This window comes from Dipteris shenzhenensis, chromosome 12, assembly GCF_047967505.1.
Source record: "Dipteris shenzhenensis isolate YYH24624 ecotype China chromosome 12, Dip_SZ_1.0, whole genome shotgun sequence".
In the NCBI taxonomy this organism is placed as follows: domain Eukaryota; kingdom Viridiplantae; phylum Streptophyta; class Polypodiopsida; order Gleicheniales; family Dipteridaceae; genus Dipteris; species Dipteris shenzhenensis.
In genome coordinates, this window is record NC_141607.1 from 32,420,569 (window position 1) to 32,441,803 (window position 21,235).

The 21,235-nt window shown below is 45.6% G+C and overlaps 1 protein-coding gene across 1 annotated transcript in view; it reads right to left on the reverse strand.

The window, feature by feature from the left end:
• Nucleotides 1-20,796, reverse strand: part of LOC147896100 (GPI transamidase component PIG-S-like protein) — a 120,832-nt gene extending 100,036 nt beyond the window's left edge. The window contains exons 1-2 of the mRNA XM_087382838.1: nt 20,481-20,796; nt 19,236-20,070 (exon numbers count right to left, since the gene is read on the reverse strand). Of these exons, the coding sequence (XP_087238964.1) occupies nt 19,236-20,070; nt 20,481-20,601 (956 nt within the window). The 5' untranslated portion in view covers nt 20,602-20,796. The remainder of the gene's footprint in view (nt 1-19,235; nt 20,071-20,480) is intronic.
• Between the last annotated feature and the right edge of the window lie 439 nt (nt 20,797-21,235).

Sequence of the window (21,235 nt, forward strand, 5' to 3'; positions counted from 1 at the left end):
ACAGATGGGGAGGTGACCTTTCCAACAGCTGATGTCAGTGCCACCTCATCGCAGCCTTTCCAGCCAGCAAACCCTGCTGGATTCCCTGCGCAGTCTTGTTCCAGCCAATCCCTGCTGGCCACGTGGCATACCCGCAGTCCTTCTGCCCTCCATTGAGGCTGATAACTGCCTGGTACTGTCCTTGGCAGCCCCCTCTCTTTGTTTTTCTCTCTGGGTGTGTTGTCCACATGGCATCCAATCAAATGCCCATTTGGCAACCCTGACCCTAGGTCCACCTCCCCCACGCTCTCCTCATATAGGGGCTTACATATGGGGAGGTGACCTTTCCAACAGGAGCAGCCTAAAATTGTTGATGAGGCTGACGTCGTTGAACATGAACAAATTTTACTTCATCGGTTCAAAAGATGGACAAGCAATCGACAACGCTTGTATGCAGTCAAGTTCAAGCACAGGGGCTCCCACGAAGCACTATGGGTGGAAGAGGATTTTTTCACAGATTATCCAGACCTCCTTGCAACATACAAGGCGGTGTTTTCCCTACCCTAGTTTGAGTTTCAGCAGAAGGGGATGTCACTGGCATCCACAACCCATGGCCATGCTGGTAGACTACCACGTAGGTAGCCAACATGGGCTGTCATACAGCCCGGTGCAGACACAAGTGCAGGAGCAAGAGCATGAGCAAGCGATGACGTAGTGCTGATGTCAGCAATCAGTGCTGATTGCCATGTCAGCAGTTCGGTGCAGAACAGCAGTCGGTGGGCAGACCTCCAGTCAATTCAGCAACAACATGCAGTCAGCCATTTTCAAGGCTCAAGGAGACCTATAAGAGGCAGCCCCTTGGCCCTCATTCTTCATGTACTTAATGGGACAAAGGGGTTCATTTAGGGGTGCTTTAGTGAGGGTTGGAGGGGACTATATAAGTCCAAGCCCTCCACTCTTGTAACCCTTTTGGATGTGACATCTTATCCTATCTACTCCCTCCTCCTTCCTCCTACGTGCTGCCTACACTCTCTCTCTCCCAATCTCTCTCTCTCTCTTCTCCTCCCCCTTCTCTCTCTCTCCTATGAGACTCAGATATCCGAGACCCTGTCCTGCACCATTTGGAACTGTAATGGTACCTTATGGTCAGAACCAGGGAACTTCTCGGAATCCTATACAGGCCACGACATAGTCTTCTATACAGAGACACATCAGAGTCCAGAGCGCCCTCTCCCAATAGTCAACAGATATACATGGGAGTCTGCCTACAGAGATGAGACGAGGGGTACAGGAGGAGTTCGAGGTTCAGGTGGAGTTGCAGTCCTTTTCAGGTCCACACTTCGGGGGATCATTTCAGTAGAGCAGAGAGATACACATTCCAGATTTCTTTGGATCCGGATACGACACATGGATAGCCAGGATCTGTTTGTCGCAGTTTGCTACTTCCCCCCGGAGACCTCCCACTTTGCCAGAGATATTCGAGGTGATGATGAGACATCCCCATTTGCTGCCCTTTATCAGTCCATCGTTGACTTTTCTAGCCGCAGAGAAGTCCTTCTAGTGGGGGACTTCAACACGAGGACAAGGACCCGTCAGGTACCACTTCTTGATTTCAAAGATGATTCCACTCTACTGGCAGATGTTGACCTTGAGGAGGCAGGTATGCTACGGGTTTCGACTAACAGGCAAGGTCCACTCTCATCCTATGGGCAGGCCCTGTTAGACCTTGGCAGAATACATGATCTCATTATCTATAATGGTCTTGACAGATGGCCCGCTTCAGGTGGTTTCACATGATTTCCACATGGGGGGGGCTCCAGTGTTGTTGATTACATCATGGGATCCCCTGTCTTCACATCTCGCATTACTGACTTCACTGTAGCACCTCTCCCCCCAGGGGCTGATCACACATACCTTTTCTTTCGCATCTCCACCTCCCTTCGCACAGCACCTTCCACCCCACTCAGTGCTTACTCCACCTACCACGATATACGCTTTGATCAGGATCACTCACCTTCTTACTCTGGCCGTCTGTACATACTTCTCGCTTATATTGACTTCATACCCCTTTTAGAGGATCGTGCTGCCCTTGTCACCTGCTCACTACACGAGGCTGCCATTCACGCCTTTCCCCACACCACCCGCTCCACCCGCCCACCACCCCTTGGAACCGTACCCTGTAATAGTTGGTACGATGATGAGTGTAAGGCCTTACGCCGTCAACTCAGATTCGAAACCAAAAACAGTCTTCCGAGCGCACCAGATACACTACGTGAATACCGTAGACTGGTATGAAGGAAGAAACTAGACTTCGTTTGTCGAAACGAGGAGGAGCTACTGAACATTTTGTTTAGTAACAACTCTAAGGACTTCTGGCGGAGATTTCTAGAAGGACGGTCCCCTCCGCCACTCACTGACACCCAGATCTGGTTTGATTATGCACGCACACTTTATGACATCCCAAATCAGCCAGTCCCTAGCCTCTCACACATGCCTCCTCCCACATCCTGCACCCTCTTCACTAGAGGAGGGGTGAAGGATGTTGTAATAAAACTTCATAATGGCCGAGCGAAGGATCATGAGGGACTATGCACTGAGTTCATTGCATATGGGATTAACCTCCTAGCTCCGATCTTAGCAAAGCTTTTTAATGAAGCGGTTTGTTTGGGATTTCCACACACTTGGACCATTAACACTATCTCACCCATCCACAAGGCAGGGGATCCCATGAGCCCGGAGAACTACAGGACCATTATGATTGGACATGTCATGTCCAAGATTTATGCATCACTACTTGACTCCGAGGTTAGCAGACTTGCAGAGTATCGAGGACTCAGAGCAGCAGGACAGGCCGAATTCCGGCGTGATCATGGAACCATGGACCACATTCTGATGCTCAGATGTATCATCAAGGAGGCGAGATCACGGAAGCAGAGGGTTTATTGTTGCTTTGTGGATTTTCGCAAGGCATTTGACACGGTCCCGAGAGCCCGCCTCATACGGTGCCTACAGGACTTGGGTTATGACCAAGAGATCATTTGGGCTGTCATGGCACTTTACGAGAGAGTTTCTGGCAGAGTTCGGGTAGGATCCGGGTGGACAGACGAGATCATGAGTACCATCGGGGTCAAACAAGGGTGTCCTTTGTCGCCTACCTTGTTTGGCCTCTACATTGACGAGCTTGAGACAGTGATGCAGACACAGGGGGGTGTAGGTTACTCTCTTGCGGGCACGCTGATCCAGATTTTGCTCTATGCAGATGACATGGCTCTCTTGTCTTCCTCAACAGAGGGGCTTCAGAGACACCTAGACGCACTACAGTCCTTTTGTGAGTCTCATGATTTGAAGGTCAACCTAGGTAAAACTAAGGTCATGATCTTCAATACATCTCGAGCCATCATGCGTCAGGAGCAGTTCACATTTGCGGGGTCAACTGTTGAGATAGTTCATCATACACTTATCTTGGGGTTATCTTCTCCGGACCGAGCTTCACTATGAGACCCGCGATGCAGGCATGCTTGAGTAGAGGGTATGCCTCATTGGCCAGGCTAGAGAGTCAGTGCTTCCGCTCACACTTTCAGGATCCACGCACCAAGGGGTTGCTTTTTGACTCCTTGGCTCGCCCAGCGGGGATGTACGACAGTCCTTGTTGGGGGCCAGACTTGTCTGATACAGAGTGGGCCCGTGTGGAGCGGCTACAGCTTCTCATGCTATCACAGATGATTCATGGTAAGTCATCCGTTCCTCACCAGATCATTCAGGCTGAGTTTGGGTCACTCCCTTTACAGCTAGATGCTGCATTTCAAGTCATCACATATCTGTACCGAGTTAGGGAATATGGGGATTATAACTCGGGGCGTAGCAGGCTACCATGGATAGCTTTATCCTCTTCTATGGCACCTGCAGTAGGAGGAGATCAGAGGTGCTGGTATGCACGTACAGAGAGATAGTTTGAGCGACTAGGGCTCCACATGGATAGACTACCTCCCTTCCAATATAGCATGGATGCTCCGTTCTCTCCCCTCTTATCACACGAGGTCAACCAGGTTATCCGTGAGAATCTACTACAGCTACACACTTTTCGGACCTGGTTGGAACCGAGTGAACTCCCAGTGAAGCTTAGCTTCTACAGAGATCACTTCTTACATATCACAGCAGAGGGTTTCATTGACCCACCAGGATACACAGATTCACCTACCCCACTTGATGAGAATCTCTCTTGGGCAGTTCCGGGTCTCTTCACACAGACTTCGCATCGAGAGCGGCAGAGCAGAGCGACTACCCAGGGAGCGGCGCATATGCACACTACGTGACATACAGGAGGTTGAGACAGAGGAGCATTTCACCTTCAGGTGTCCTGTGTACTATGAGATCCGAGGACGTTTCCACTGCCTCTTCAAAGATAGTTATGGGATTTTAGCCCATTTCCTCTCCTACCCAGACTAGCAGTGTTTGGCAAGTTTCATTCATGAGGCACTTAGACACCGCGAGAGGATACTCCGAGCACAAAGACAGGAGCAAACTTCTTCCTCGGTTGATCCCTCTCAGAGCTCTATCACGTTCTTTCAGCTAGATCACATGGACCCCAACGAGACGAGGCCTCGACATGACCGTGACCCGGAGCCCGTGACCCGACAGCTCAGACAGAGGGTCGACACACAGATCACACTTGGAGACATCCCCTCCTTGTTTAGAGTTGGAGCCCGATTGACGGGGGTCACAGTAGCCCTGGTTAGACGTAGAGCTACGACCAAGAGACGTGCCAGGACCGCACCTCTGAGTGGCCGATAGCACTCTATTGCCGACTTCATGCCTCCACTTCCTCATCCATCCTGATATCTTGCTGTTGCTGGGGATGATGATGATATTGATGATGATGCTGAGATTGATATATAGTCGACCACCGACATGACTATGCTGTACTAAGGACTTAGTACTGCCATTCTGCATTTTTGGCATTTTGCATTTTGCATTGGTATGGACGCTCGTTTAGTAGCTCCACTACCACAGCTCGTTGTATCAGGATTTTCACAGTCTCATAGACCCATCGGTCTTCCGAAGACTTTAATAAACTTTCTTTCTTTCTTTCTCCCTCTACCCCCTTTCATCACTTGTCACTCCTCCCCCTTCGTCTCTCCCCCTTCTGCCAATTCTATCCCCTTCTTCCAATCCGCCCCTACCTCCTTCATTGCATTGGTATCAGAGCTCCGACCTTGGCAGCTTTGTTTTCCCCTTTTGCTACTCTGACTCAACTGTTATGACAAAAACAATGCCAACAAATCAATTTGCTTGACATCCAACGCCAATGAAACTGGAGTCCACTTAAATCTGTCCAATTTGCGTCCACTTGAATCCAAAGCTCAAGGTGTTGGAATGGTCACCTCCCCATCTGTAAGCCCCCATATGAGGAGAGCATGGGGGAGGGAGACCTAGGGCAAGAGTTGCCACATGGTCATCTATTTGGATGCCATGTGGGCAGCATGCCTAAAGGAAATAAAATGGAGAGGGGGCTGCCACATGGGCAGCACACAGGCTGTCATGTGGGCAGCCAGCTAAGGGAACACACCTGTAGTCAAGGTGGCTGCAACATATGGCACCAACAACAACAGCAGATGGCGAGGCATTCAGCATCAGGATCTGGCCTGGAAGGGGTGGATCTGGAACAGCAGACATGGCGGGGTGTCCCAGGTAAAAGGCGCGATGACGTCAGCAATAGTACGGACGTGTACGAAAGGACATGGTGCCGGCAAAGGGCTGCAGCATGGCGGGGGTCTGTGGGCAGGTGTACAGCCTGCAATAGGGTCTCCAGCAGCAGCAAAGGGCAGCCTAGCAGCAGCCCAAAAGGGCCTGGCTAGGGCCCTTATATAGGGCTGGGCCCTTGCCTAGATTGGAGGGCCAAAGGCCCTAGAAGTGTGGGCCCAAAGGCCCCGGGTTGTGAGCCCTTATAGGGCTGGACCAGCCACAGACTGGTTGGCCAGTCTGGTCGGCCAGTTCGCTGCAGGCTGGTCGGTTTTTGCGGCAGGCCTTAGGGCCTATAAAAGGGGAGGCCCTAGGCCTCAAATTATCCAACTATCCAGCAAGAAAAGGAGCAGACAGGAGCAGCCTGAAGCCACTCCCTTGGGCCTCACACTGGGGGGTGAAGGAGAGTGGAAGGTGTGCTGCAGGGTGAGTTCCCTAGAGGCTGGACCTATTCCCTACAACCCTCACTAAAGCACCCCCAAATGAACCCCTTTGTCCCCTTTGTTACACTTCATCCAACTACTTGGGCCTTCAATGGCTCAGTTCAACAGCTAGGACTCCCAGCAGCGGACCAGCAGGGTAGCCTTGGACCCATAAGGATCATCCAATGAGGATTCACCTCCTCTCTACAATTCCATTCATTCACATTTTTGTAGTGAGGGTTCTATCCCTTTATACTATTGTATTCAGCCCTTTGGGCGTTCATACATTCAGTTATATATTCCTCTTCATAGGCCTGCTATATTCTCTCCCTCTGATTCTCTCATAGCAGTAAAGTGTATCTCAAAGGCACACCTTTCTATGTCAGTGAAGACCGTACCCCCAACCAGCAGGAAGTGCGAAGAAAACAATACACGGAAAGACTAATGAGACGAGGAAAGTTGCCCCAAACACAAGATGGGGACCAAAATGCAAAATAGGGATTCGTGACCCATGGGAAACGCAAATGGCTACAAGTCATGTTTTGGAATTGCAGAGGTTTTCCTTGGCATAAAGGGGTAAGCATAAATGCCTTCATTCACGATGCAGACATCATCCTTTTAGGAGAGACTTGGGAAAGTGAAACATGCAAGATCCCAGAGATACCTGGATATGTGGTGCACTCAATATACCAAAGGCAAGTGGGGAAAAGAGGACAAGGAGGTGTTGCATGCATGATACAGGAACACATGGCAGAAAAAGTCAGCCTCCATAAAGTGGACAAATACAAAAGATACATGTGGCTGAAAATAGAGCTTGGTAAATGCCCTGTCTTTCTTGCAGGCTGCTACATACCTCACCATGAGTCACCCTTTTACAGCACACACGGAGTGGACCCTAGTGATGCGTTTGAAGCACTATGTCTTGATGTGGCTGAACTCAGAGAAAAGGGTCCAGTCATAGTGATGGGAGACCTTAATGCAAGAATTAATCACCTACAGTTTCAGCCCATCACACATGATGAAATGGATAAAGAATCAGTCACAGAAGTGGACACCATGTGGCAGAGAACATCCGAGGATGACACCATCAACACACAAGGCAGAGCACTCAGATGCATGATTAATGGGCTGCACATGCCAGTCTTGAATGGAATGCAATTATTCCCCAGCAACCACAAGATGATGTGTATCTCAGCTAGTGGAGGCCAAAGTGTGCTAGATTATGCCTTGGTACATGTGGACACTATACATGTTATCAAAAGCTTCAACATTAGGGATGAAATATCCGGAATCGGGCCATCTCCCAATATGGTTGGATCTTGACATACACATTGAACATAGGGAGCAGAAATTTTGAGCACATGCAGGAGGTTTCAAAGTAGACCCAGACAAACACCAAGATTATGCAGACACTTTGGATGCAAAGCTGAGAACAATGACCAACCCTAGATGGACAGCCCTGCAGGAAGCAATACTTCCCTCAGCCACACAAACATTTGGAGCAGCATCTACAAGAAAAAAGAAACAGGTCAAAGGGTTACCACACAAGAAATGGTATGACGAGGAATGTAAACAACTGCGCAAAGAGCTGAAATACATACTGGATGAAGACAGGCATAAACAATTGGAGAAGACATACAATGCCCTCACAAGGAAAAAGAAAAGAAAATATATTCTAGAAAGAGAGAAATCTGATTTGATTACTTTCATAAAAAATCCAAGAAAGGGCTGGAAACAAGTGAAAGGCAGACGGAAACAGGTAACAGGGGATATATCAGATGCAACCATGCTTGATTATGTTACCAAGTTGTACAATCATGCACATGCCACTGAAATGGGGAAGGAGGATCTGTCGGTCACATGTACTAGTCCTTTTACCTTTGAAGACATTGAAGCTGGACTAAAGAAGATGGCTAATGGCAAAGCCTCAGATCACATGAAGATACAGGCTGAATTTGTGAAATGGACAGGAGACCGAGCAAGAACATGGCTCTCACACATCCTAACACATGCTCTACACCATGGTTTTCCTCAAGAATGGCAAGAAAATTGGGTCCAGCCTTTACAAAAGGGTGGAGACAAAAATTCAGTCACAAATTACAGAACTATAATGGTCAACTCGACATTGGCCAAGCTCTTCAGTACGGTGCTTGAAATGAAAATCAGCTCATGGGCAGAAGAGGCCCAGAAAAGGGCCACTGGACAAGCAGGCTTTCGCAAGGAGCACAGCCGACCACCTTATTACCTTGAGAGTCCTCAGTGCAGATTGAGAGGACGCACTTTATTTTGTTGCTTTGTGGATTTCAAGAAAGCATTTGACATTGTTCCAAGAGGAGGACTATGGAAGAGAATGCAAGCAATAGGAGTCCCATTGGCCTTGAGAGTAGGCATCTCTCATATCTATGAAAAGGTATTATGCTGACTCAAACAAGCACAGGGTATGTCAGATGTGTTTGAGAGTAATATGGGGCATTGATCAACTGGAGGAACTCATCAATGAATTTGCAACAGAGGAAGGGTTGCAAGGACCGCAATTGGGACTATGGACAGTGCTATTGTTGCTATACGCACATGATGTAGTTCTTTTTACATACGATCCGGACTCTATGCACAAACTTTTACAAGTGCTCAAGACTTTCTATAGGGAAAGTGGGCTGCAAGTGAATGTCGTCAAAACAAAGATGATGGCAGTCTGTACCAATCAGCCAGAACATCCCCCTAAGATCACCTTTGATGGACAGATTATTGAGTATGTCAACACCTTCAAATACTTAGGGGTTGATATCCTGGCAGATCCACAGAAGGATGGACACTGGCTTGGGGAAGTACTACCAATTTGAGAATGATTGCAGGCATACTGACACTGGCAACTCGAAAATTCGAAATGGATTGTTTGATGCATATGTAGTACAGACACTATTATATGGAGTGGAAGTACGGGGAGGCAATATTTCAGCCTCTACATGGAATGATATTGAGAAAATGCAAAAGGCTTTCTTACGGCGACACCTTGGTGTCAAACCCACTACTCCATACTCAATACTTCTGTTGGAAACGGGAAGGAGGCCGATTGAATTTCATGCACTGATCAGAGTTATGCAATACCTAATAGGTTGCCTCATAAAGCATGGAATGCCAGCACAAAGCTTCAAAAGAACCACAAAAGTAAGATCATCTGTACAGGATGGACAACCGACATAAGAAAATGGTTCAGCAAATGGAAAGTGGAAGCATATTTGACCATGCCGCCTGAAAAGGTCACCATGCAAGAGTTTCAACTGTCTTTACTGAGCACTTTGCAAACTCACTGGCTGACAAGTGAAAAGAGGGTAAAGCTGGAATATTACCAAGACAACATAAATCCCACATGTTGGTCTACATACATGTCCATAGAGACTCATGCTCAACCTTATATTAGCACACCTATCCCCCTTCTATATCGCAGAAACATAGCCAAATTTCGTACCAGATCTCATACATTTGCAATTGAGAAGGGAGCTTGGATGCATCAGCCTAGACATGCTAGAGTCTGTACCCTTTGTGACATGCAGACAGTTGAGACGGAGGCACATGTGGCTCTACAATGCCCCGGATATGCACATATCAAGGAGGACTACCAGCAGATACTGGAGGACTCCGCTCAGCTGACATCAGTTCTCTCTACTGCCTCCCCAACAGCATTGGGATCTTTTGTCACTCGTCTTTTTACCTGGCGTCGGGAACTCATAGACTCCTGACCCCTCTCCTTGAGGACACTCTATTTTACATTGTATTGAGACGAGTCCCATGGGTCATTTTTGGCCCCCCGAGGACGTTAATAAACTCTACTTCTACTCACATCCACAGCATCATTTGTGTATTGAGCGCATCATTCTTGCAGTTTAGTTAGTGTTGAGCAGGAGAGAAAGTGAGTCGGTCTATCTCCCGCTCCGGCATCATAGGTTGCTCTGTCTTGTTTAGAGCCCAGCTGAGGTTGGAGAAAGGCCCAGGTTAAGGGGCCAGAAAAGGCTTTAGGAGCCTTGACTAGGCAGCAAAGCGTGTAGCACGCCATTAGGGAAAGAAGCAGATGCATGTCTGTAGCGGATAGACGCAATCTGCAATTGCAGATCAGCAATACAGGTTTAAGCAAGCCAGTAGGTGCCTGCCATGTGCTTGTCCAGTTGGCAGATAGCTAGAATCCGTTAGGCATAGAAGTATAGGTCGGTAGTACTACGAGTGTATAACAATGGCTCTTTCTTACTGCCATATTTTTTTATCATTATTTTTACAATCTTGAGATCTCATTTTTACTAACCACACGTGTGTGTTCTTCTATGTGAGTTCTTGTGACAAGATTTCACATCCCAGCCGGGAATCTTCTTGGCACATCTCCATCGGCAGTTCTGAGTACTCTCTTTACATGGCTGATCACCATGCATTGCTATCTCCAGTATAGCCCTTGTCACCTTTAGTGTGACCCCTTTCGAACATCAAAGCTCTTATCGCCTTCAATGCAATCCATCGCCTTTAATCTGTGGTCTTCAGCACAACCAGTCACCTTCAGTGTGGCTCTATCACCTTCAATGTGATCTACCGTCTCCAATACGGTCTGTATTCTACCATCTCCAATATGGTTTGCCTGTTAGAATTATGGATAAATTCTAGGCAGTGACCAATGTAAAGTCAATAAGTGGGTTAGGGGCACTTTTCCCTCATTTAGAGGTTTTTCCCCCTAACCACAGTTAGTTCACTAACTACGGTTAGTGAAGGATAAGGTTTGTCACTTAGACAAAACCTTATCCCCCCTTTTATATTGTTTTACTTCATTCTATTGCATATTCAATGTTCTGCACTCTCTCTCTGGCTTCCTTCTCTCTCTCCCATTTCTATCATTTGGTATCAGACCAGCTAGAGCTCCTGGACCTTCTCTCACCCACTAGCTTCAACTCAAGCATGAGAAGCTACCTACCTGCGAATCATTCCATACAGCCATAGTTGGCTGTTCCGTACAGTGCAATCCTCTATACACCCAGCGCCAATCTGCTCCCGTCCGTACAAGTGACGTCGTCCGTACTGCAGAGCAACATTGTCGCCATCCGTACATTGCAATACGACGCCGTATGTGCACTGTCTTCTGTTCGTACAATCGTACAGGTATCTGCGCCATACCACTTGCTTCTCCTGGCCGTACAATCGTGCAGACGTACAGTGGTCTTGCGTTGTACCACCTACTTCTAATGTCCGTACAACTCTACCGTACAATCATACGGACACTTATGTCAATCGTCCGTACAGTTGAGCAAAGCCATCCGTACAACGTTCGTAGGCATCCGTACAAATCACGCATGCGTCCGTACACAGTGCATCAGCCGTCCGTACAGCTCTTCGGGCAGATGTCCGTACACTTCTGCTCCCGGCTTCGAGGTGCTCCTTTCAGGTTGCAGCTCTGTACCATTTGCACGTTACTCTTGCAGGTGACAGACACAGAGTGCATTTTGGGGCTCTTTTGTTTGCGTATGCACACAAATGCATTTTGCAGGGAGCCATTGTTTGGTTTTGGATTCAAGCAGGTGCATTTGGGATTGTGGGTGTGCTCATTTGCACACATTAGAATAGAATTTGGTTCTTTTGCAGATAAATTGCAATTTGGGGCTTTCAGTCAATTTGCCCCTTTTAGAGTTGCAATTTCTTGCAAACATTTGAGGCTTTTTGCTTTACACTGCAATTTATTGCATTATTTCTTTTGGATGCAATTTCCCTGAAGAAATTGGGGCTTTTGGCATTCTAATGCAATTTGGTAGTGTACAAGCATTTTGGGACTGTTGTAGGAAATTTTGGACTCATTTTGAGTGACATTGCAGACATTGGCAAATTTTGCAGTGTTTTTTTGCAGATTGAGAGCATTTGCAAGATAATTGAAGTGCATTTTGAGCCTTTGAGAGGCTGTGACAGTATTTGTCACTGTGGGCAGATTTTTCCTTGCAGATTTCACTTGTGCATTTTACATCCCAAGAAGGGATTTAACTTGGCCAGTTTGCTATATTTTTTTGAGATTATCTAGTGAAAATGGCTCAGAACAACCCCAATGAGGTGTTCAGAGTTCTCACACAGGAGGATAAGTTGGATGGCACCAACTACTCCTTGTGGAGTTTCATGGTTCGCAATATCTTGGTTGGTAGACATCTTTGGGATTATGTCAGTGGAGATGAAGCAAGACTAGATACAGCGACTACACCTATCACTCCTACAACTAGAGGCAAGGGTAGAGGTGCAAATGCAGCACAAGTAGTTGGAGCAGCCGCTCCAAGAGCTCCCACAGCAGAGCAGAAAAGATGGAACTCTAGAGATGCACAAGCCCTTTCAATAATCTCTCTTTCTGTCAAGAGGTTCATTATACCTCATATTCGGTCATGCAAGACATCTATGGCAGCTTGGGAGATACTTGAGAGTATGTTTGCAGCGAGAAATGATGCCAGGGTTTCCTTTCTGAAGTGAGAACTTTCCCATACGCATATGGAGGAGGGAGATTCCATGAATTCTCACCTCACAAAGCTTTAGGACTCAAGGGAACAATTGCTGAATATTGATGAAGTCATTTCGGATTCAGAGATGATCACCACCACTCTAAACTCTCTTCTTGAGTCCTATCTCGGTTTCCACACCTCGCTGAATTTGTCATTGAGGGGGGGCAGCAATCCTCTCTCTTTTCACGAGTTGGTAGGACTTCTGTTGCAGGAGGAGCCAATTCGCAGAAATATGGCAACCCGGGCTGGCGAGCATGCTATGCTCTCTAAGTTCAAGCCCAAGGGTAAAGGGCAGCAAAAGCCACAAGCCAATCAACATAAAGCTGATTCAGGACAGCCCTCTTATAAGGCAAAGGGTGATACCAATAAGCAGAAAAAGAAGGGAATATGTCATTATTGCAAGAAGCCATGTCATTATATTGGAGAATGCAAGAAGCGCATAGCCAAAGAGAAGAAAAGGGATTCCGGTATGGCTGTGTCAAATGCATCAGCTCCACATTCTCATGATGGGGGAGATGTTGCAGCCAACTTTGTGGAAGAGCACTATGCCTTTCTATCTTGCACTTCAAATTTTTCAGTGGGTAGTTCAGATGCTACAGCCACTAATGATGATGACCCATATGCTTTCTTGACTTGCAGTTATGATCCTTCAAAGGATGCATGCTCTCTTGGTGTCGATGAGACACTTCATACTTGGTATTTTGACAGTGGTGCTTCAAAGCACATCACTTCCAAGAAGAGTCTGTTTGTATCTCTGCATCCTCCACCCACCAAAAAGAAGGTGACTTGTGCGAATAATTCTTCTTATTCAGTGTGTGGAGTGGGAGATATTATTCTCACATCCACTAATGGCACAGATTTCAGAATTTCAGATGTTCTCTATGTGCCAGGGATAAAGAAGAATTTGCTTTCAGTGTCCTCACTCAATAGAGGAGGATTTCAGGTTGTTTTTTATGATGACAAGTGTGCAGTCAAAGACAAAGAAAATGACTATGCTTTGATGTTGTCTGGCACTTTGTACCGAGGTCTTTTTCAGCTCGATCTATATGAAAAAAGATCCGATCTTGCATTATCAATTAGCACTCCCACTGTTGCCATGCAGAATGTGGAGTTATGGCATGCCAGGTATGGGCACATGAGCTATGGCAGCTTAATGACACTTCAGAGGCATGATATGGTTGATGCATTGCCTCCTTTGGAGTCGCCTTCTCCTCATGCATGTGAAGGTTGCATCCTTGGCAAGATGCATAGACTTCCCTTCAAGAAGGATGGTGTAGTGAAAGCTACACGGAAATTACAGCTTATTCACAGTGATGTCTGCGGTCCCATGAGGACACCTGCTTTTGGGGGTTATCTCTATTTTGTTACATTCATAGATGACTTCACCAACTACACTTGAGTCTATGGTCTCAAGGAAAAATCAGAAGTGTTTACGCATTTCAAACACTTTGTGGCTATGGTTGAGAATGAGACAGGACTCAAGGTGCAGACACTTCGCACAAATCGAGGGGGGGAGTATATGTCTCATAAATTTGAGACATTTTTGAAGGAGAAAGGCATCACGCATCAGCTTACAGTGAGGATTACACCTCAACAGAATGGCCAAGCTGAGCGTAAGTATCGCACTGCCATGGAGATGGATAGATGCATGCTCACAAGTAAGAAGTTGCCTCACAAGTTTTGGCTTGAAGGCCTCATGTGTGCCAACTATATTTTGAATCGGGCTCCTACAAAGGCTTTGAAGACAATCACTCCCTATGAGGCATGGCATGGGAAAAAGCCTTCACTAGGCCATTTCAGAGTTTTTGGTTGTGTTGCATATGCCCACGTGCCTGTGGAGTTTAGACACAAGTTGTCAGATAAGGCACTCAAATGCATTTTTGTGGGATATAGTTCACAAAGCAAAGGCTATTGTCGCTACAATCCTGCTATGCACAAGATTTTTGTAAGTAGAGATTTATATTCTCTGGAAATTCAGCACATACACATGCTGAATTTCAGATTCCAGCTTCTTTAGATGATGTGTTTGAGGGGATGCTTCCTATAGCATTTGGTTCCCCCGCTGAAACTCAGAATTTACAGCAACGTCCTCCAGATCCACATGTCCAAGTTCAGCCACCGGCTGATTTAGTACCACCTCAGGGTGTGGATGAAGTTGTCAGGCAAGAGATTCAAGAGATACACGCAGCCAAAACAGTCCCGAATTGGTTGTTTCAGACTCTCAGGGAGAGTAGGCTTGAGGCTCCATTGCCTGGCAGGACTCGTAGTGCAGTAAGGCACGCAGGGGGGGCTTTTCAGTTGAGACAGCTTATGCAGGGACTCTTCTTGATGAAGAGGAGCCTGACTCTTTTGAAGAAGCAAAGGATAATGTGCATTGGATGCAAGCCAAGTTGCAGTCCATAGAGAAAAATCAGACTTGGGCTGTTGTGGATTTGCCACCAGGTAAGCATGCCATCGGTACAAAATGGGTTTTCAAGGTCAAACAGAACCCCGATGGGTCCATTGACAGGTACAAAGCAAGGCTGGTTGCCAAAGGATATGCTCAAAAAAAGGGCATTGATTATGAGGAGACATTTGCTCCTACATCCAGGATGCCAACCATCAGAACTGTTATTGGCATGGCTGCACATTTGGATTGGAAAGTCCATCAGTTGGACATAAAAACAGCATTTTTAAATGGAGACTTGTTGGAAGAGGTGTATGTGAAACCACCTCCAGGCTTTGCGGTATCAAATGATGCAAGTAAGGTATGTAAGCTGAATAAAGCTTTATATGGGCTTCCTATCTACTCCACCCACCATGCTGCTACGCTCGCCATGCTCCTAGCCACCTTGCTGCCCTATTGCTTTGCTGCTCCATGTGCCTACCATGCCCCTCACCACCTAGCTGACCTGCCACCTAGCCCCTCGCCATGCCCTTGCTACTGCTGTTTCCTTTGACTTCTCGATCGACCCACACAGTAACCCCCAAACAGGCTCCCCGTGCTTGGTATGCAAAGATAGATGCCTTTCTGTCCAACAAGGGTTTCGGCAATAGTCCAACTGAAAGCACCCTCTACATCAAGAAGCATGAGGGGGAAATCTTGGTCATCATTCTTTATGTAGATGACCTACTGCTCACAAGGCCAAATGGTGATAAAATTGTAGATTTCAAGGCTGAATTGAGAGCCACTTTTGACATGTCAGATTTGGGCATGTTACATTATTATTTGGGGATCCAATTCATTCAAGAGAGACGTGGTATCATTATGTCTCAATCCAAGTATGTTCAAAAACTCTTGGAGAGATTCAGGATGAAAGATTGCAAGCCTATAGCTACTTCCATGGAGCCAAGGCTGAGGCTTACAATGCATGATGCAAAAAAATCTATAGATGCCACACTCTACAGTGAGGCGGTAGGATGCCTCATATATATGTGCAATACACAGCCCGATCTTCAGTTTGCAGTATCTCAGGTGAGCAGGTATATGCACAGCCCAAAGACAACACATTGGCAGGCTGTAAAACGCATCTTCCGTTACTTGCAAGGCACAAAGTCTTATGGCTTGATGTTTCCCAGGGGGGGTGACTTGCAGATGCATGCTTACAGTGATTCAAATTGGGCTGGAGACTATGACACTAGGCAGTCCACAAGTGGTAATTGTTTCTTTTTGGGCAAAGCTTGCATTTCTTGGCTGAGCAAGAAGCAATCTACTGTGGCTACTTCCTCATGTGAAGCTGAGTACAAGGCAACTTTCACAGCGACAATTGAATGTATTTGGCTGCGTCGTTTGCTTGCTAATATTCATCTTTCAATGGAGGTTCCTTCTCCGATTCTCACTGATAGTCAGAGTGCTATAGCAATGGCAAAGAATCATGTGTTTCATGCTCGCACGAAGCACATTGAGGTTCACTATCACTATGTCAGAGAGAAGTTGCATGTAGGAGAGATCAATATGATCTATGTGTCAACACATGACAATGTTGCAAACATCTTCACCAAAGCACTTCCACGTGAGAAGTTTGAGGCATTTCGCAGTGCCCTGAACTTATCTCCTTTTGGTGATTGATCATTTCCTTGTACATGACATTGGCACTGCAAGGGGGTGTTAGAATTATGGATAAATTCTAGGCAGTGACCAATGTAAAGTCAATAAGTGGGTTAGGGGCACTTTTTCCTCATTTAGAGGTTTTTTCCCCTAACCACAGTTAGTTCGCTAGCTACGGTTAGTGAAGGATAAGGTTTGTTACTTAGACAAAACCTTATCCCCCCTTTTGTATTGTTTTACTTCATTCTAATGCATATTCGACGTTCTGTACTCTCTCTCTGGCTTCATGCTCTCTCTCCCATTTCTATCATTGCCCTATCTCTGCCATCTACAATATGGCCTATGTTTACCATCTTCAGTATGGTCTTTTGTTACAGTCTTCAGCACGGTCTTTCTCCTCATCTTCAATAGATCTTCAGTATCCATAATAGTCACATCCAGTGACACGATGTCGGAAGCAAGTGCATGGGGTGAACTTCACACTAGGGAAGTTATGAGTTGAATGACTATCTTACCGGATCACCCTCCACCTGGTATTAAATTACCAATACGCCGTACAAGACTGACGAGGCTTCGCACATCCACAAGGGTTCTCCATACCCAATTGTTCTACTCCTAATAGCTTCAATGGCTTTGGGAGTAAGCCTTCATGTGTTAGGCTATGATGCCTAGTCAATGAGGACAGATCTAGATCACATAGTCTTGTGAGTTGGAAGTGATCTCAAAACCCAGTCCATGAGTATCTAGTTTCTAGGGCTGTCCAAGAGCTAAAAGATGGTAAGCATTTAAGTTCTAGGGTTGATTGAGTCCTAGGCCCCTAGATTATTGTGTATGGGTAGATTAATTAATTATCGTGTATGGGTAGAGTGGTATAAATTAAAAAGTTAAATTAATATTAAAAGTTATTTTCTTTTCTTGCTTGTTTAGGATTTAAGCTTTATTCTATTTAGAGTCTAGCCTTTTTGCTTTTGGCTTTTTCTACCAGCTTTCCCTATTCTTCTAAAAGCTTTTTCTATTCCTAACCCTAGCTTTTGAGTTTGCTTTTTCTCCCCTGGCTCTTCTATAAGTTAAGGGCCTTGCCTCACTTCTACATTATCCTTGGCTTGTTCCTCCTTTGCTTGCTAGCCTTGCCTCATCAGTCCTCTCTTTTCTCTCTACATACAATTTCTCTCTCTAGACACCTTCTCTCTAGATGCTTTCTCTCTCTAGATGATTTCTCTCTCTAAATGCTCTCTCTCTCTAGATGTTTTCTCTCCATATATGATTTCTTTCTGTAGAAGTTTTCTCTCTCTAAATGTCTTCTCTCTGTATACAATTTCTCTCTCTAGATGCCTTGGGCACCAGGGCTCTCCAAGACTTATTGGACTGTTGACAAGGATCAAAGATGATCGATCTGTGGAAGTAGAAGGCAGCCTATGGAAGTGCCAACAGTCCACATCTAGCCAGCACACAGGCTGCTAGATTGTGGTGGTTTGAGCATGACAGATTTTAACAAAGTTTGCCTATTTTGTGCAATTTATATTATTTGTTTTTGGCTATTCTACTGCATGAGCATGCTCTAGATTTGTACCTGTGGTTAACCTCAAGAATGCTTGTGTGCACAAAGAATGGATTGAGATTTGATTCAAGTATTATGTGATTCCTGGGCAATATTCTTCTGATGCAGGAGTGTTGGCTACGGCAAGCAACCTCCACCTCTGTTTTCCAACATTTTTATAATAACCCTTTATGGACAGACTGAAACCAGAGCCTGTTCTTTTTTAATTCATGAGTGAAGTGATTGACCAACTACAATCCACTAGAGATTGGACCTCTTTTCCAACACCCTCAGAATTTAATTCAAACTAGTCAACATCTTTATATCTTGAGAGTTTGATTCAGACCGCTCAAGCTATATATATCCTTCCAAAATGATCAGTTTTGTGAGAACGCATCTTTTCTTGCATAAGTGCAACTTCCTATGCCCCATTCCAAATCAGCATCCTTTTTTACAACACCACCTCAACTAGCCTTCTCAGGTCACCCATTTGTTGTTCATACGTCCGAGGGTATACTACATATAAACCCTCTGTCTCAAATTCCGACATAATATGAATCATGATGATCTTTAGATCTGTAAAATACAAACAGAATAGCTTTTATTACACAAGTCTAAGCCTAATAATCTAAATACGCTATGGAGGGCTCATTATCTGTAAAATACAAAACCAACTTTCAGAACACACTCGAAACTTTATCATATAAATCTGCTTCCAAATATACACCCTTTGTATTCAATATTCTGTGTGTTGAGTATGGATCTATGATGGATAACAAAACAGACTAGTAGCTTGAAAAACAATAGGAAACAGAAGAGGGTACAAGACATGCTTGTTGACGACTCAAGAACCTACTTTCTTTCAAGGGCAAAAGACTAGGGAATGCAGTTCAGCCATACTCGCGAACCTCACACAGCATTGTCATCCACTCACTGCAGAAACATAACAAACCTGAACCTATCATCCAAGCATAGAGTCTAAACATCCATTAAAGCAATGGGTAATAAGATGAGCTATAAGATCGTACCAATCAAAAATCCAATCCCTTGGCTCAGCATTCAGCAGACTAAATGAAAGAATGGCCTTTCCATCGGCTGCAAGTGGCATGGTCTCACCCTTTTCCTCCGTTGACATTCTATTGTGATCTTGATAACTTCCTCCATTCATGAAAAATCTGAAAGTGATATCACTCATCAAGGCCAATTCAGTTTCCAGTATCAACTTGTCCTTGTTGCATCCCACTACCCATGCATGACGATATTTTCCGATCATTGCCATTGATTGAGAAGGTGGAAATACAGGAATCTTTCCTGCCCTAAACTCATCTTCAAGGTTCTCCTGTTTCTGACCATTTCCATGATATAACTCATTTATACTCAAAATTGTGTAAAGACCCCCTGCAGCTCTCCTTATGCCATCTTTAGTGCCCTGCCCATGTGAATAATTGCCAAGAAACTCATCCATCATATGAACATCCCCATGTTCCATGACTTCTAAAAATCCTGAGTTCATCAACCCACAAGGCCAGACCGCAATGTCATCTGGAACTCCCACCCTCAAGCACTTGTCTTGAGTATCCAAGCTCGCCATTACGGTAAAAGATGAGCCACAACCACCGTGGCTAGAGTTGTGATCTCTAATAAAATTGTGTACAAGTTGGGAAATCTTTGATACTGCCTCCTCTAGGCCATGCAGTACGAAATCATCGCCACCATCTACATTCTGCGTTCCCGTAAAAATAAAGTGAAAGTAACAAGGCAAAACAAGGGATGACGACATCACATGTTCTGCTTGCTCTTCAATGGAGGTAAATGGAAGGGGTGTTCGGTAAATTTCAGTGGACTTCAGCCAGAATGGAAGACCTGAAATAAGCAAATATTAATCTCTCTCTCTCTCTCTCTCTCTCTCTCTCTCTCTCTCTCTCTCTCTCAATGGCACAACCCAGGAACAAAAATGCAGTTTTACAAAAACCCAATGGACAGCAATGCAATGCATAAATATGCTGGGGAAGACATTTAATCTGCAAGCTAAAAACCAGCTCACGTGAGCTAGAAGTGGAGACAGGCAAATAGATGGGAAAGATTATACAAAATCTGTCCTACAGGGGAAAGAGAAGATGAGCAGCACATGCTCTTGAAATGCCCAGCATATGCACACATCAGGGAAAGACATGAAGAGTCTATTGGAACAGCTGGGTAAGTTGGAGAGAGAGAGAGAGAGAGAGAGAGAGAGAGAGAGAGAGCAGTAAAAACGCAACAAGAATACAAAGTACCAAGAATGAAGGACAGGAGTACAGAAAGAACAATAGCGAGCCGCTTTCTCCCAGGTCTGGTTGCCCTTGACTTGGAGGGTGACACGAGCTCTTGTTGGCCCGACCCTTCGTTTGCTTCCATCTGCCCCCTCAAACTTAAACTCCGGATTTAGTCCATTCAACTGGAGGAATTTGTGTGCAGTGTCAAGGCACCAAATCATCAAACCCACGCAATCGCTTGTGTTATAATGAAGGAGGGAATTCCGTTCACATACATACACACAAGTTTGGTGCAATTCGTTTCGGCATAAGGATCGAATTTCCATGTGCAATTATTATTTTCGTCCTTAGGTTGGGACAGGTACTATGGGTCTTTAAAATTGCATGCCACGTAAGGTAAGGGGACATGCACTATGGAGGACTAACTTTTTAGCTCTAACCCATGGTGGAATTAGCATTCATGAACTCAAAATTCAAATTTGAAGCTATCAAGGTCATCAAGTAGCCAATCATTAGGTCACAAACAGAGTGTTCGTCCAAAAAATGGTGAAAGGAGAGCTTAACACATCATGATGAGTACTGGGTGGCACCTACCTCACTATTGGGGGTATACTAACATTTTTAAAGGCACCCGCCTCTTTACTAGCCCTTCACCCTATACATCTTGTACACATCTTCCACTATGGTTTAGACAATGAATAGGTACTCAAACCCCTTTAAGGGGATCTCTCAATCCAAGAAGTCTGTATTTTTTACCTCCCTATCTATTATTCCAT